This window comes from Lepidochelys olivacea, assembly GCF_965140295.1.
Source record: "Lepidochelys olivacea isolate rLepOli2 genome assembly, chromosome: 1".
Taxonomy (NCBI): domain Eukaryota; kingdom Metazoa; phylum Chordata; order Testudines; family Cheloniidae; genus Lepidochelys; species Lepidochelys olivacea.
In genome coordinates this window covers 82,724,038-82,736,495 of record NC_140411.1, presented here as the reverse complement: position 1 = coordinate 82,736,495, position 12,458 = coordinate 82,724,038, and the positions used below count along the sequence as shown (strand labels likewise).

The 12,458-nt window shown below is 40.9% G+C and overlaps 1 protein-coding gene across 1 annotated transcript in view; it reads left to right on the top strand.

The window, feature by feature from the left end:
* MYCBP2 (MYC binding protein 2) overlaps positions 1-12,458 on the top strand; it is a 412,169-nt gene that overhangs the window by 40,378 nt on the left and 359,333 nt on the right. The window contains exon 4 of the mRNA XM_084646996.1: positions 8,553-8,706. Coding sequence (XP_084503122.1) covers positions 8,553-8,706 — 154 coding nt within the window. The remainder of the gene's footprint in view (positions 1-8,552; positions 8,707-12,458) is intronic.

Genomic DNA, 12,458 nt, shown 5'->3' with positions numbered 1-12,458 from the left:
TTAGGAAAGGGAAAAGAAGTGATCCCATTAGTTTGACCTCAATTGTATACAAATTCTTGGAACAAATTTTGAAAGAGAAAGTAGTCAAGTACATAAAGGTAAACAGTAATTGGGATAAAATACAGCATGGTTTTAAAAGAGGTAGATTGTGCCAGACCAATCCGATCTCTTTCTTTGAGAAATTAACTAGTTGTTTTTTGTTTTTTTTTTTTTTAGACAAAGGAAATGCAGTAGATCTAACCTAGGTGGTTTTCAGTAACGCACTCCACATGGGACATTATTAGTTAAATTGGAGAAGATAGGGATTAATATGGGACTGGGAAGCTGGATAAAGAACTGGTTAAAGGGCACACTATAATGGGTCATACAGAAAAGTGAAATGTCAGGCTGGAAGAAGGTTACTAGTGGAGTTCCTTAGGGATCGGTCTTGGGACCAATCTTCATTAACATTTTTATTAATGACCTTGGCGCATAACATGGGGGTGTGCTAATAATTTGTAGATGATACAAAGTTGGGAGGTATTGCCAATACAGAGGAGGACCAGAATATCATACAAGCTTTGTGTGACATTGAAAACTGGAGTAATAAACATGGGATGAAATTTAATAGTGCAAAGTGCAAGGTCATGCAACGAGAATTTTTGCTATACGCTGGGGACATCTCAGTTAGAAGCAACTGAGTAGAAGGAAGACCTAAGTGTATTGGTCAATCACAGGATGACTCTGAGCTACCAGTGTGATGCAGCTGTGAAAAAGGTTAATGCAGTCCTGGCATGCATCAGGTGAGGTATTTCCAGTAGAGACTGGAAAATGTTATTACTATACAAGGTACTGGCCAGACCTCATCTAGAATACTGGGTGCAATTCTGATCTCTCATGTTTTAAGAACAATGAATATAAACTGGAACAGGTACAGAAAAGAGCTACTCAGATGATCAGAGGTGTGGAAAAGTACCTTACAAGAGGAAACTTAAGGAGTTTCATCTTGTTCAGCATAACCAAATGGAGGCTGAAGGTAGATATGATTGCTCTCTTTAAATACATTAGAGGGATAAACACCAGGGAGAGAGAGGAGTTATTTAAAGATGCTGATATGCTCTGGCTCTAACTGCAGATGTAGAGCGCTGGGAGTTAAACCAGCCTTCGGAGACCGCAGTAGGGAAAACTCTGCCGTGTGTTTACACTGTCAACTGGAAGCGCACTGGTGTGGCCATATTAGTAGCTTTTGCAGTGCCACAAAGAGCAGTGCATTGTGGCAGCTATCCCAGCGTGCAAGTGACTGCAACATGCTTATCAAATGGGGGAGGGGGTGGAGTGTGACAGGGAATGTGTTGTGTTTATGCGGGAGGAGAGATGGTGTGTTTTGGGGTGCAGAGAGTGTGTCAGCATACTATCTTGTAAGTTCAGACAGCAGCAGGACCCTCCCCCCCCCCCCGCCGCCTCTCTCTCTCACACACCGCACTCCACGGTAATGGAATCCTTTGTCCTGGAGCAGATAAGCATGCTGGCTGTCAGAAACAGAGCTTTGAAAGGGGATATCTGCATTCCTGCAGATTTCAAAACCATGAGAAGAATGGCCACTTCAGGGGATTATGGGATGTTTCCAGAGACCAATCACAGTGCAGTAATGCAAGACCTCGTTCACACTGATGCCCGGGCATTTCAGCTGGGGCGCAGCAAGCCTTATGCTTCTCGTGGAGGTGGATTACCAGGAGCGCTCCAGCTGCAGAGTCCAGGCGCTCTACATGCCTTGCCAGTGTGGACGCATCCAGGGCTAGGACGCATGGGGCTACTTTTAATGCACTCTAACTTGCAAGTGTAGCCAAGCCCTAAGTTGAGGGTCTGTGTTGGCACAAGAACAAATGGATATAAATAGGCCATCAATAAGTTTAGGCTTGAAATTCTAACCATCAGAGGAGTGAAGTTCTGGAACAGCCTCCCAAGGAGACCACTGGGGGCAAATATTCTAACTGGGTTTCAAGTCTGAGCTTGATAAGTTTATGGAGAGGGATGGTATCAGGAGAGTGCGTACAATAGCACGTAGTCCACCTGTGACTGCTAGGAGCAAATATCCTATGGCCAAAGATGGGATATTAGATCAGGAGGGCTCTGAGTTACTACACTGAGTTCTTTCCCACTTGTGTGTCTGATGTGTCTTGCTGATATGCTCTGGGTCTTACTGATTTCTGCACTGGGGGCCAGGAAGGAATTTCCCCCCAGGTCCGATTGGCAGAGACCCTGGATATTTTTCGCCTTCCTCTTCTACATGTGACACCTAGTGACAGAGGATGTGGGAAAAGATAATGTACTCAGTGCTTTTTTTGCCTGTGTTGTCACGAACAAGGTCAGCTCCCAGACTACTGCACTAGGCAGCACACTCTGGGGAGGAGGTGACCAGCCCTCTGTGGAGAAAGAAGTGGTTCAGGACTATTTAGAAAAGGTGGATGAGCACAAGTTCATGGGGCCGGATGCGCTGCGTCTGAGGGTCCTAAAGGAGTTGGCAGATGGGATTGCAGAGCCATTGGCCATTATCTTTGAAACTCATGGCAATTGGGGGAGGTCCTGGATAACTGGAAGAAGGCTAATGTAGTGCTCATCTTTAAAAAAAAAAAAAAAAAAAAAAAAAGGAAGGAGGAGGATCCGGAGAACTACACGCCAGTCAACCTCACCTCAGTCCGTGGAAAAATCATGGAGCAGGTCCTCAAGGAATCAATCCTGAAGCACTTATACGAGAGGAAAGTGATCAGGAACAGTCAGCATGGATTCACCAAGGGAAAGTCATGCCTGACTAACCTAATTGCCTTCTATGATGAGATAACTGGCTCTGTGGATAAGGGGAAAGCAGTGGACGTGTTATTCCTTGACTTTAGCAAAGCTTTTGATATGTTATCCCACAGTATTCTTGCCAGCAAGTTAAAGAAGTATGGGCTGGATGAATGGACTATAAGGTGGAGAGAAAGCTGGCTAGATCATCGGGCTCAACGGGTAGTGATCAATGGCTTCATGTCTACTTGGCAGTCGGTATCAAGCAGAGTTTCCCCAGGGTCAGTCCTGGGGCTGGTTTTGTTCAATATCTTCATTAACGATCCGGAGGATGGCGTGGTTTGCACCCTCAGCAAGTTTGCAGATGACACTAAACTGGGAGGAGAGGTAGATACACTGGAGGGTAGGGATAGGATAAAGCGGGACCTAGACAAATTAGAGGATTGGGCCAAAAGAAATCTGATGAGGTCCAACAAGGACAAGTGCAGAGTCCTGCACTTAGGATGGAAGAATCCTATGCACGGCTACAGACTGAGGACTGTATTCGGCATTGGTGAGGCCTCATCTGGAGTACTGTGTCCAGTTTTGGGTCCCACACTACAAGAAGGATGTAGAAAAATTGAAGAGAGTCCTGTGGAGGGCAACAAAAATGATTAGGGGTCTGGAACACATGACTTATGAGGAGAGGCTGAGGGAACTGGGATTATTTAGTCTGCAGAAGAGAAGAATGAGGGGGGGATTGGATAGCTGCTTTCAACTACCTGAAAGGGGGTTCTAAAGAGGATGGATCTAGACTGTTCTCATGGTAGCAGATGACAGAACAAGGAGCAATGGTTTCAAGTTGCAGTGCGGGAGGTTTAGGTTGGATATTAGGAAAACCTTTTTCACTAGGAGGGTGATGAATCACTGGAATGAGTTACCTAGGGAGGTGGTGGAATCTCCTTCCTTAGAGGTTTTTAAGGTCAGGCTTGACAGAGCCCTGGCTGGGATGATTTAGTTGGGAATTGGTCCTGCTTTGAGCAGGGGGTTGGACTAGATGACCTCCTGAGGTCCCTTCCAACCCTGATATTCTGTGATTCAATGTGGAATGGGTCACTTACTGGTTTAAATTAGAGTAAATGGTGGATTCTTTGTAATGTGAAGTCTTTTAAATCAAGATTTGAGCACTTCAGTAACTCAGTCAGAGGTTATGGGTCTATTACAGGAGGTGGGTGGGTGAGAGACTGACTTGTAGTGTGCAGGGGTCAGACTAGATCGTCATGATGGTCCCATGTGGCCTTAAGTCCATGAGTCTGAGACCTTGTACAGTCCCTCCAGAAAACAAGTCGTAGGTAGAAGACCTTCCTTGTGAAGGAGATGAATAATCCATCAAGAAAACTGAAGTGTTAGAGAAGATGAAGAATTCAGGGTCTACAGCACTCTGTCTTTCAACCTGCTGGAAGAAGGACCTCTGTGGTACTCTTTTAAGATACGGTGGGAAGTTCAGTCTACCATGTTGGTCGTCTTATTCTTGGAGTGCACTGCTGTTGAGGAGCTGGTGGTCATGGTCAGTGTTCCCCCTAATTTTTCCCTCCCATGTGCGGAATGAATTTTGTTATGTGCACCAATATGGAGATGCTGTGAAACACACCAGTTCCGGCGAAGCTAGGCAGGACCTGGGGAGGGGCTCTTCTCCCTGGCTGCGGCAGTTCCGGCTGGTCTGAACTGGGCCGCGGGAGGGGCACCTCTCCCCAGTTGCAGCAGTTCTGAAGGCGTCTGGGCTGGGCGAGCTGTGCAGCCCTAAATAGCCTGCTGCGTTGCTGTGCAGCTTACAGGGAGCCTAGGTCATGGTACATATAGGTACTAATGAGATAGGGAAGGGCAGGAGACAGGTCTTGAAAGGCCAAATGTAGGCTGTTAAGTGAGAGATTGGGATTTCCATGGTACCAGAATCTGAAATGCTTCCTGTTCCATGTTCAGGTACAGCCAGACAGGCAGAACTGCAGGGTGTCAATGTATGGATGAGACCATGGTGTTGGGAGGAAGGATTTAAGTTTATTAGGAACTGGGGAACTTTCTGGGAAAGGAAGAGCCTATACTGGAAGGATGGGCTCCACCTAAACAAAAATGCTGGCATGTAAAATTGAAAAGGTCATAGAGGAGTTTTAAACCAAGGGCTGGTGGAAAGCCAACAGGTCCTCCCTTAGGGGAGGATTTATTAACAGGGATACTCTGTCTTAGTAAAGAGGAGAGAATAGAAGCACAGGTAGGAACTGAAGAGAAGCAATCAAGTGAAAGAGCCCCATCAGTTGCATCACATGAAGGCAGACTACTACATATTTACAAATTTTGTAAGTGCTCATATACAAATGCAAGAAGTCTAAATACCAAGATGAACAAACTTTTGAGTATTAAATGAGGCTATTGATATAACAGGCATCACAGAAACTTGGTGGAACAATGATAATGATTGTACAAGGGTAATACCAGGGTACAAAATATATAGGAATGACAAAGTAGGTCACGCTGTTGGGGGAGTAGCATTATATGTGAAACAAAACATAAAATCAAATCTAATGAAAATCTTAAATTAATCAAACTGTACCCTAGAATCTCTATGGATAGAAATTCCGTGCTTGAATAATAGGAGTATAGCAGTAGGAGCATACTACTGACTACCTGACTAGGATGGTGAAATGTTCAGGAAGATTGGAGAGGCTACAAACACAGCAGCGAACCCAATAATAATGGGGGATTTCAACTACAATAGAACCTCAAAGTTATGAAAGCCAGAGTTATGAAGTGACTGGTCAACCACATATTTCATTTTGAACCGGAAGTACACAATCAGGCAGCAGCACAAGCACACATGCACGCAAGTACAGTACTGTTAAATATAAATTACTACTAAAAAGAAAAAAGTTTAAAAAAAATTTGACAAGGCAAGGAAACTATTTTTGTTTGCTTCATTTAAATTAAAATGGTTAAAAGCAGCATTTTTCTTCATAGTAAAGTTTCAAAGCTGTTTTAAGTCAATGTTCAGTTGTAAACTTTTGAAAGGACAACCATAATGTTTTGTTCAAAGTTATGAACAACCTCCATTTCTGAGGTTTTTGTAACTCTGAGGTTCTACCGTATCCTTGTATACGGGATCGACGTTACCTCAGGATGGGATGCAGAAATAAAACTTCTAGACACTTAGGCTGTGTCTACACTGTCATTCAGGCGTGTGAAGCCCCCCTTCCCCCCCCCCCGAGCGACAAAAGTTTTAGCGCTGAAAAGCTGAGAGCTCTTCCCCAGCGATAAAGCATGTCTACACTGCCCACGTCACAGTGCGGCCGTGCTGTAATGTGGGCAGTGTAGACATACCCTTAGTGACTAGCTATTCCAGGATGCAGTCCTGGAACACACAATGGGAGACAATTTTTGACTTAGTCCTAAAGCACAGGATCTGGTCCAACAAGTGAATATAGCTGAACTGCTCAGTAGTAGCAACCATAATGTAATTAAATTTAACATCCTTGTATGGGGAAAATTGCCAAAGATATCCACCATAGTAGCATTTAATTTCAAAAAGGGGAATGACACAAAAATGAGAGAGCTAGTTAAATGTAAATTAAAAGGAACAGTTACAAAAGTGAAATTCCTGCAAGCTGCATAGAAACTATTTTAAAACACCACTTATACCCCAAATTATAAAAAAACAAACAAAAAAAAACAAACAAAAAATACAGTAAGAGGACCAACAAATGCCACCATGGCTGAACAACAATGTAGGAGAGGGCAGTTAGTCAAAAAGACATCCCTTAAAAATTGGAAGTCAAATCCTGTTGAGGATAATAGAAAGGAGCCTTAACTCTGGCAAGTCAAGTGTAAAAGTATAATTAGGCAGGCCAAAAACAAATTTGAAGAGCAACTAGCAAAAGACACAAAAACTAACAGCAATTTTTAAGTACGTCAGAGGCAGGAGGCCACTGAATGATTGAGGTGCTAAAGGAGCACTCAAGGAAGACAAGGCTGTTGTGGAGAAGCTATGTGAATACTTTGCATCAGTCTTCACTGCAGAGGATGTGAGGGAGATTCCCGCACCTGAGCCATTATTTTTAGGTGACAGTTCTGAGGAACTGTCCCAGGTTGAATTGTTAGTAGAGGGATTTTGGAACACATTGATAAATTGAACATTAATAAGTCAGCAGGCCCAGATGGTATTCACACAAGAGTTCTGAAGGAACAATATATGAAATTGCAGAACTATTAACTGTGATATGCAAGCTATTGCTTAAATCTGCCTCTGTACCAGATGATTGGAGGGAAGCTAATGAAACGTCAATTTTAAAAAAAGGGTCCAGAGGCAATCCTGGCAATTACAAGTTGGTAAACCTAAATTCAATACCAGGCAAATTGGTTGAAACTATAATAAAGAATGTAATTATCAGACACACAAATACAGTATGTTGGGGAAGAGCCAGCACAGTTTTTTTTAATGGATACCTGACCAGTCTATTAGAATTATTTGAGGGTGTCAACAAGCATGTGGATAAATGTGATTTCATGGATATAGCGTACTTGTATTTTTAGAAAGCACTTGGCAAGGTCCCCTACCAAAGGTTCTTAGCAAAGCAAGCAGTCATAAGATAAGAGGAAGGGTTCTCTCACAGATCAGTAATTGTTTGAAAGATAGGAAACAAAGGGTGGAGGAATAAATGGTCAGTTTTCACAATGGAGAGAGGATCTGTACTGGAACCAGTCCTGTTCAATATATTCATAAATGATCTGGAAAAAGGGATAAACAGTGAGGTGGCAAAATTTGCAGGTGATACAGAATTACTCAAAACTGTTAAGTCCAAAGCAGATGTGAAGAGTTACTAAGGGGTCTCTCACAACTGGGCGAGTGGGTAACAAAATGGCAGATGAAATTCAGTGTTGATAGGTGCAAAGTAATGCATATTGGAAAACATAAACCCAATAATACATACAAAATGATGGGGGCCATATTAATTAGCTGTTACCAGTCAAGAAAGAGCTCTTGTGGTCATTGTGAGTAGTTCTCTGAAAACATCTGCTCAGGGTGTGGTGGTATTCAAAAAAGCTAACAATGTAAGGAACGATGTGAGCACTGTGATTGGCACTGCAATGAGGTGATTACACCCTTTGAGCTCTGACAGCAGCCTTAACCCCTCAGTGTGAACGTGCAGAGTCAATCTGAAAGAACTCCAGTTATAAGTAACCTTCATTTTCTGTGTCACTGTAAACTTATGCTGTCACAGGCTTTCCAATAGAAGCTATTACAGGTGCTAAAACCAAATTGGGCCTCTGCCATTCATGTGGTTGGTAACCAGGGGGTCTGCAGCCCAGAAAGCCAGTCTAAGTATGGTTGAACTGCATGACTCCACGCAGAGTGAGGTGCAGGAAGCCAGGCCAGTCACACAAGGGATGCGTTTGAGAGGAAATAAAGAAGTCCAAGGTACAGTTTGTCCTGTAGCCACGACACTATCTAAAAGTTGAAAACAATCAGCTTTATTCAGGGGTTTTTAAATATTAAATATCTAATTATGTAGACACATATTCTAGTCTGAAACCATTCATATTGGAATAACCGCATCTGTTTCATATTCAAAATTATACTTTGAGAATTTGGTTTGATTATTTCTGTCTATGGACTGCCATGATCTTCTATATTTACATGGTAGAGTTTGTGTGTTAAGCTAAAGAGAAATTCATACCATTATGTAAATATTTTTATGGCTGAACTGATCAAAGCATCCTGATAATGGGTCTTGTGTTTAAAAATGTGTGTTGTACTTTTTTAGATAATTGAAGTTGGACTATGTGAAGTTTTTGAATTGATCAAGGAGACAAGATTTTCCCATCCATCACTGTGTCTCAGGAGTCTTCAAGCTCTGCTTAATGTGCTCCAGGGCCAGCAGCCAGAAGGCCTCCAATCAGAGCCTCCTGAAGTTTTAGGTAATATTTCATTCTTTTGCTTGAGCTTATGTTTGGCACCCCCACCCCCCAAAAAAAAAAGAAAAAAGAAAAAAAGAAAAGATGGTCATTAGCTGTGAATGAGAAGAGGATGGTGTTTTCATCTATTTTAATAGATTTATACAAGGGATTCGTAGGGTTTGTATTCGGTTCTCTGTTATAAGCTGATACATTTAATTGTTGTGGGGCCTTGACTCCCTCAAGGGAATTGGACACTCTTACCCTTTATCTTTGTAAAAGAGACACCTCATTCTGTGCTTTTATGACATTCAGTTCTGTGGTTATTGGTACAGTGTAGTGATAAAGAAACCAGAAAGTCCAACTAGTTGAGGTTCTTTTTGGTTTTACTAATCCTATAAGACATTGGTCTCGGAGAAAACAAGGCAATGTTGTGGAAGGCCACTATTCTATACTACTAGTGCATGCTAAAAAATTGTATATTTATCTATTGTATAAAAGTTGAATAATACACAGAGAAATGTCACGTTTTGTTTGTTGTCACTCTTGCACAATGGTATTGTTGCATATAAATGTAATGTCAGTATTTTGATTCTTTGGTTTTTGGTGGTACTGAAAACAGGTTGGTCTACCTCTTAACAGCTCTGCATATGAAAAGTAGTGAAAGAAGTGCATGCAGTGGAATTAATTACACTGTGGAAATGATCATAGGAAAAAGTCTTCACCATAGTAATAGAGTAAGAAACTCATGCTGTCCATGCTTGTACTTGAACATGTATTGTTCTAAAACCTGTTCAGATTCCTTGGCTATTGATACCACTGTACATTCCCAGGCTAGAAGACTAGCTTCGGTATTCACTTGCAGGGATAACCAATACAACTGGTACATATGTTTGCACAAAACTTTTAATTATGGTGAGGTGTACTGTATGAAAAATTGCTAGAAGTTGGATTTGATATCCAGTTGTATATCAAACTACACATTGCTGCTTTGTAATACTGCAGCTGACATAAAAAAGAAGAAACACTAAAGAGGAAGATTTTGTCCGTGTTGTTCAACAGCCAAACAGGAAAAAGAAATGCACGTGATCACAAGTGTGTTTTTATTTTCAAGACACAGTTTACAAAAAAGGTAGGACTGTCAAGCGATTAAAAAAATTCATCACGATTAGTCGCACGTTAAACAATAATTGAATATCCTTTATTTAAATATTTTTGGATGTTTTCTACATTTTTCAAATATATTGATTTTAATTACAGCACAGAATACAAAGTGTACAATGCTCACTTTATATTTATTTTTGATTACAAGTATTTGCACTGTAAAAAAGAGAGTGTATTTTTCAGTTCACCTAATACAGGTACTGTAGTGCGATCTCTTATAAATTTACTTTATAAATGAAGAATTATGTTCAAAAAAACTGTTTCATTTTTGAATGCAGTGTAAAATTGTAGAGCCTGCAAGTCCACTCAGTCCTACTTGTTCAGACAATCCCTCAGACAAACAAGTTTGTTTCATTTGCAGGAGATAATGTTGCCTGCTTCTTGTTTACCATGTCACCTAAAGTGAGAACAGGCGTTCTCATGGCACTGTTGTAGCCAGCATTGCAAGATATTTACATGCCAAATGCACTAAAGATTCATATGTCCCTTCATGCTTCAACCACCCTTCCGGGAGACGTGTCCATGCTGATGACGGGTTCTGCTCAATAACAGTCCAAAGCAGTGAGGACCAACACATGTTCATTTTCATTATCTGGGTCAGATGCCACCAGCAGAAGGTTGATTTTCTTTTTTGGTGGGTCGGGTTCTGAAGTTTCCGCATCGGATAGTTGCTCTTTTAAGACTTCTGAAAGCATGCTCCACACCTTGTCCCTCTCAGATTTTGGAAGGCACTTCAGATTCTTAAACCTTATGTCAAGTGCTGTAGCTATCTTTAGAAATGTCACATTGGTACCTTCTTTGTGTTTTGTGAAATCTGCTGTGAAAATGTTCTTAGAACGAACAACATGTGCTGTGGGTCATCATCCGAGACTGCTATAACATGAAATATATGGCAAAATGTGGGTAAAACAGAGCAGGGGCCATACGATTCTCCCCCAAGGAGTTCAGTCTCAAATTTAATTAACGCATTATTTTTTTAACGAGCGTCATCAGCATGGAAGCATGTCCTCTGGAATGGTGGCCGAAGCATGAAGGGGCATACGAATGTTTAGCATATCTGGCACGTAAATACCTTGCAGTGCCATCTACAAAAGTGCCCTGCAAATGCCTGTTCTCACTTCCTGGTGACACTGTAAATAAGGAGAGGGCAGCTTTATCTCCTATAAATGTAAACAAAGTTGTTTGTCTTAGTGATTGGCTGAACAAGAAGTAGGAGGGAGTGGACTTGTAGGCTCTGAAGTTTTACATTGTTTTGTTTTTGAGGGAAGTTATGTAACAAAAAAAAAATCTACATTTTTTAAGTCGCATTTTCACGACAGATTGCACTACAGTACTTGTATGAGGTGAATTGAAAAATACTATTTCTTTTTATCATTTTTACAGTGCAAATATTTGTAATAAAAAATAATATACACTTTGATTTTAATTACAACACAAAAAGAAAAGGAGTACTTGTGGCACCTTAGAGACTAACAGATTTATTTGAGCATAAGCTTTCGTGAGCTACAGCTCACTTCATCGGATGCATTCACAAAAGCTTATGCTCAAATAAATTTGTTAGTCTCTAAGGTGCCACAAATACTCCTTTTCTTTTTGCGAACACAGACTAACACAGCTGCCACTCTGAAACCTGTAATTACAACACAGAATACAATATATATAAAAATGTGTAAAAAACATCCAAAATATTTAATAAATTTCAATTGGTATTCCATTTGTTAACAGTGCTATTCAAATTGCGATTAATTGAGATACATTTTTTAAAATCGTGATTAATTTTTTTGAGTTAATCGCATGATTTAACTGCGATTAATTGACAGCTCTAAAAAAAAGCTAATTTTTGAGAAGCTCGTCATGCCTTCACAGAGACAACATTTTAAAGGTTGGGTAATTAAATCTGGTATCTGTTCGGACCATACACATCATCTCACTATAGAGGCAAACTAAATAGGTAATAAGAGGGCTCTGTGGAATGGGGACTGTATTAGTTCATGTTCCACTACTTGATTAAAAAAAAATAATGGAGAATTCCCGAGAGCAGTCTTTTCTCAGCTGAGCAGAATACAAAGGCCCACATTTTCTTTTTCAGTCACAAATCCATCCGAAAAAGCTATGGGTGAATTGTAACCCTGGCTAATTGATCTTCTGTAGGCCTTTGCTTCTTTTTCCCTGTTGTCCAGAATACGAAGGCAAATCAGGCAAGAAAAGGAATTGCTAATACTAGTGACTAATCCCTCCTGGAGTAGAATGTAGGTTTTTAGACCTACTGGAATTACTCTTTCATCTTCCTTTTCATCTGCTCACAAGGAAACATCTATTATTTCCAAGGCCCCTGGTTTGTCCATATTCTGGAACCTTGTGTCTTGGCTGTTGAATGGTGAGAACTATGCAGGAAAGACTCTCTTCTCAAACGGAAACATTCCATTTTTCAACAAAGTCATCCAGTAACTCAGACTTTTCCAGGGCTTGAAATAAATTCAACGGAGGATGCCACTCTAGAGGAATTGAGCTCATTTCAAGCAAGGATTACATGGATTATTGATTTATTCATAGACCAGTGTTCTTATTCATCTTTTAAAGCAAGCACACTTCACAAACGTATTTTTGTAATT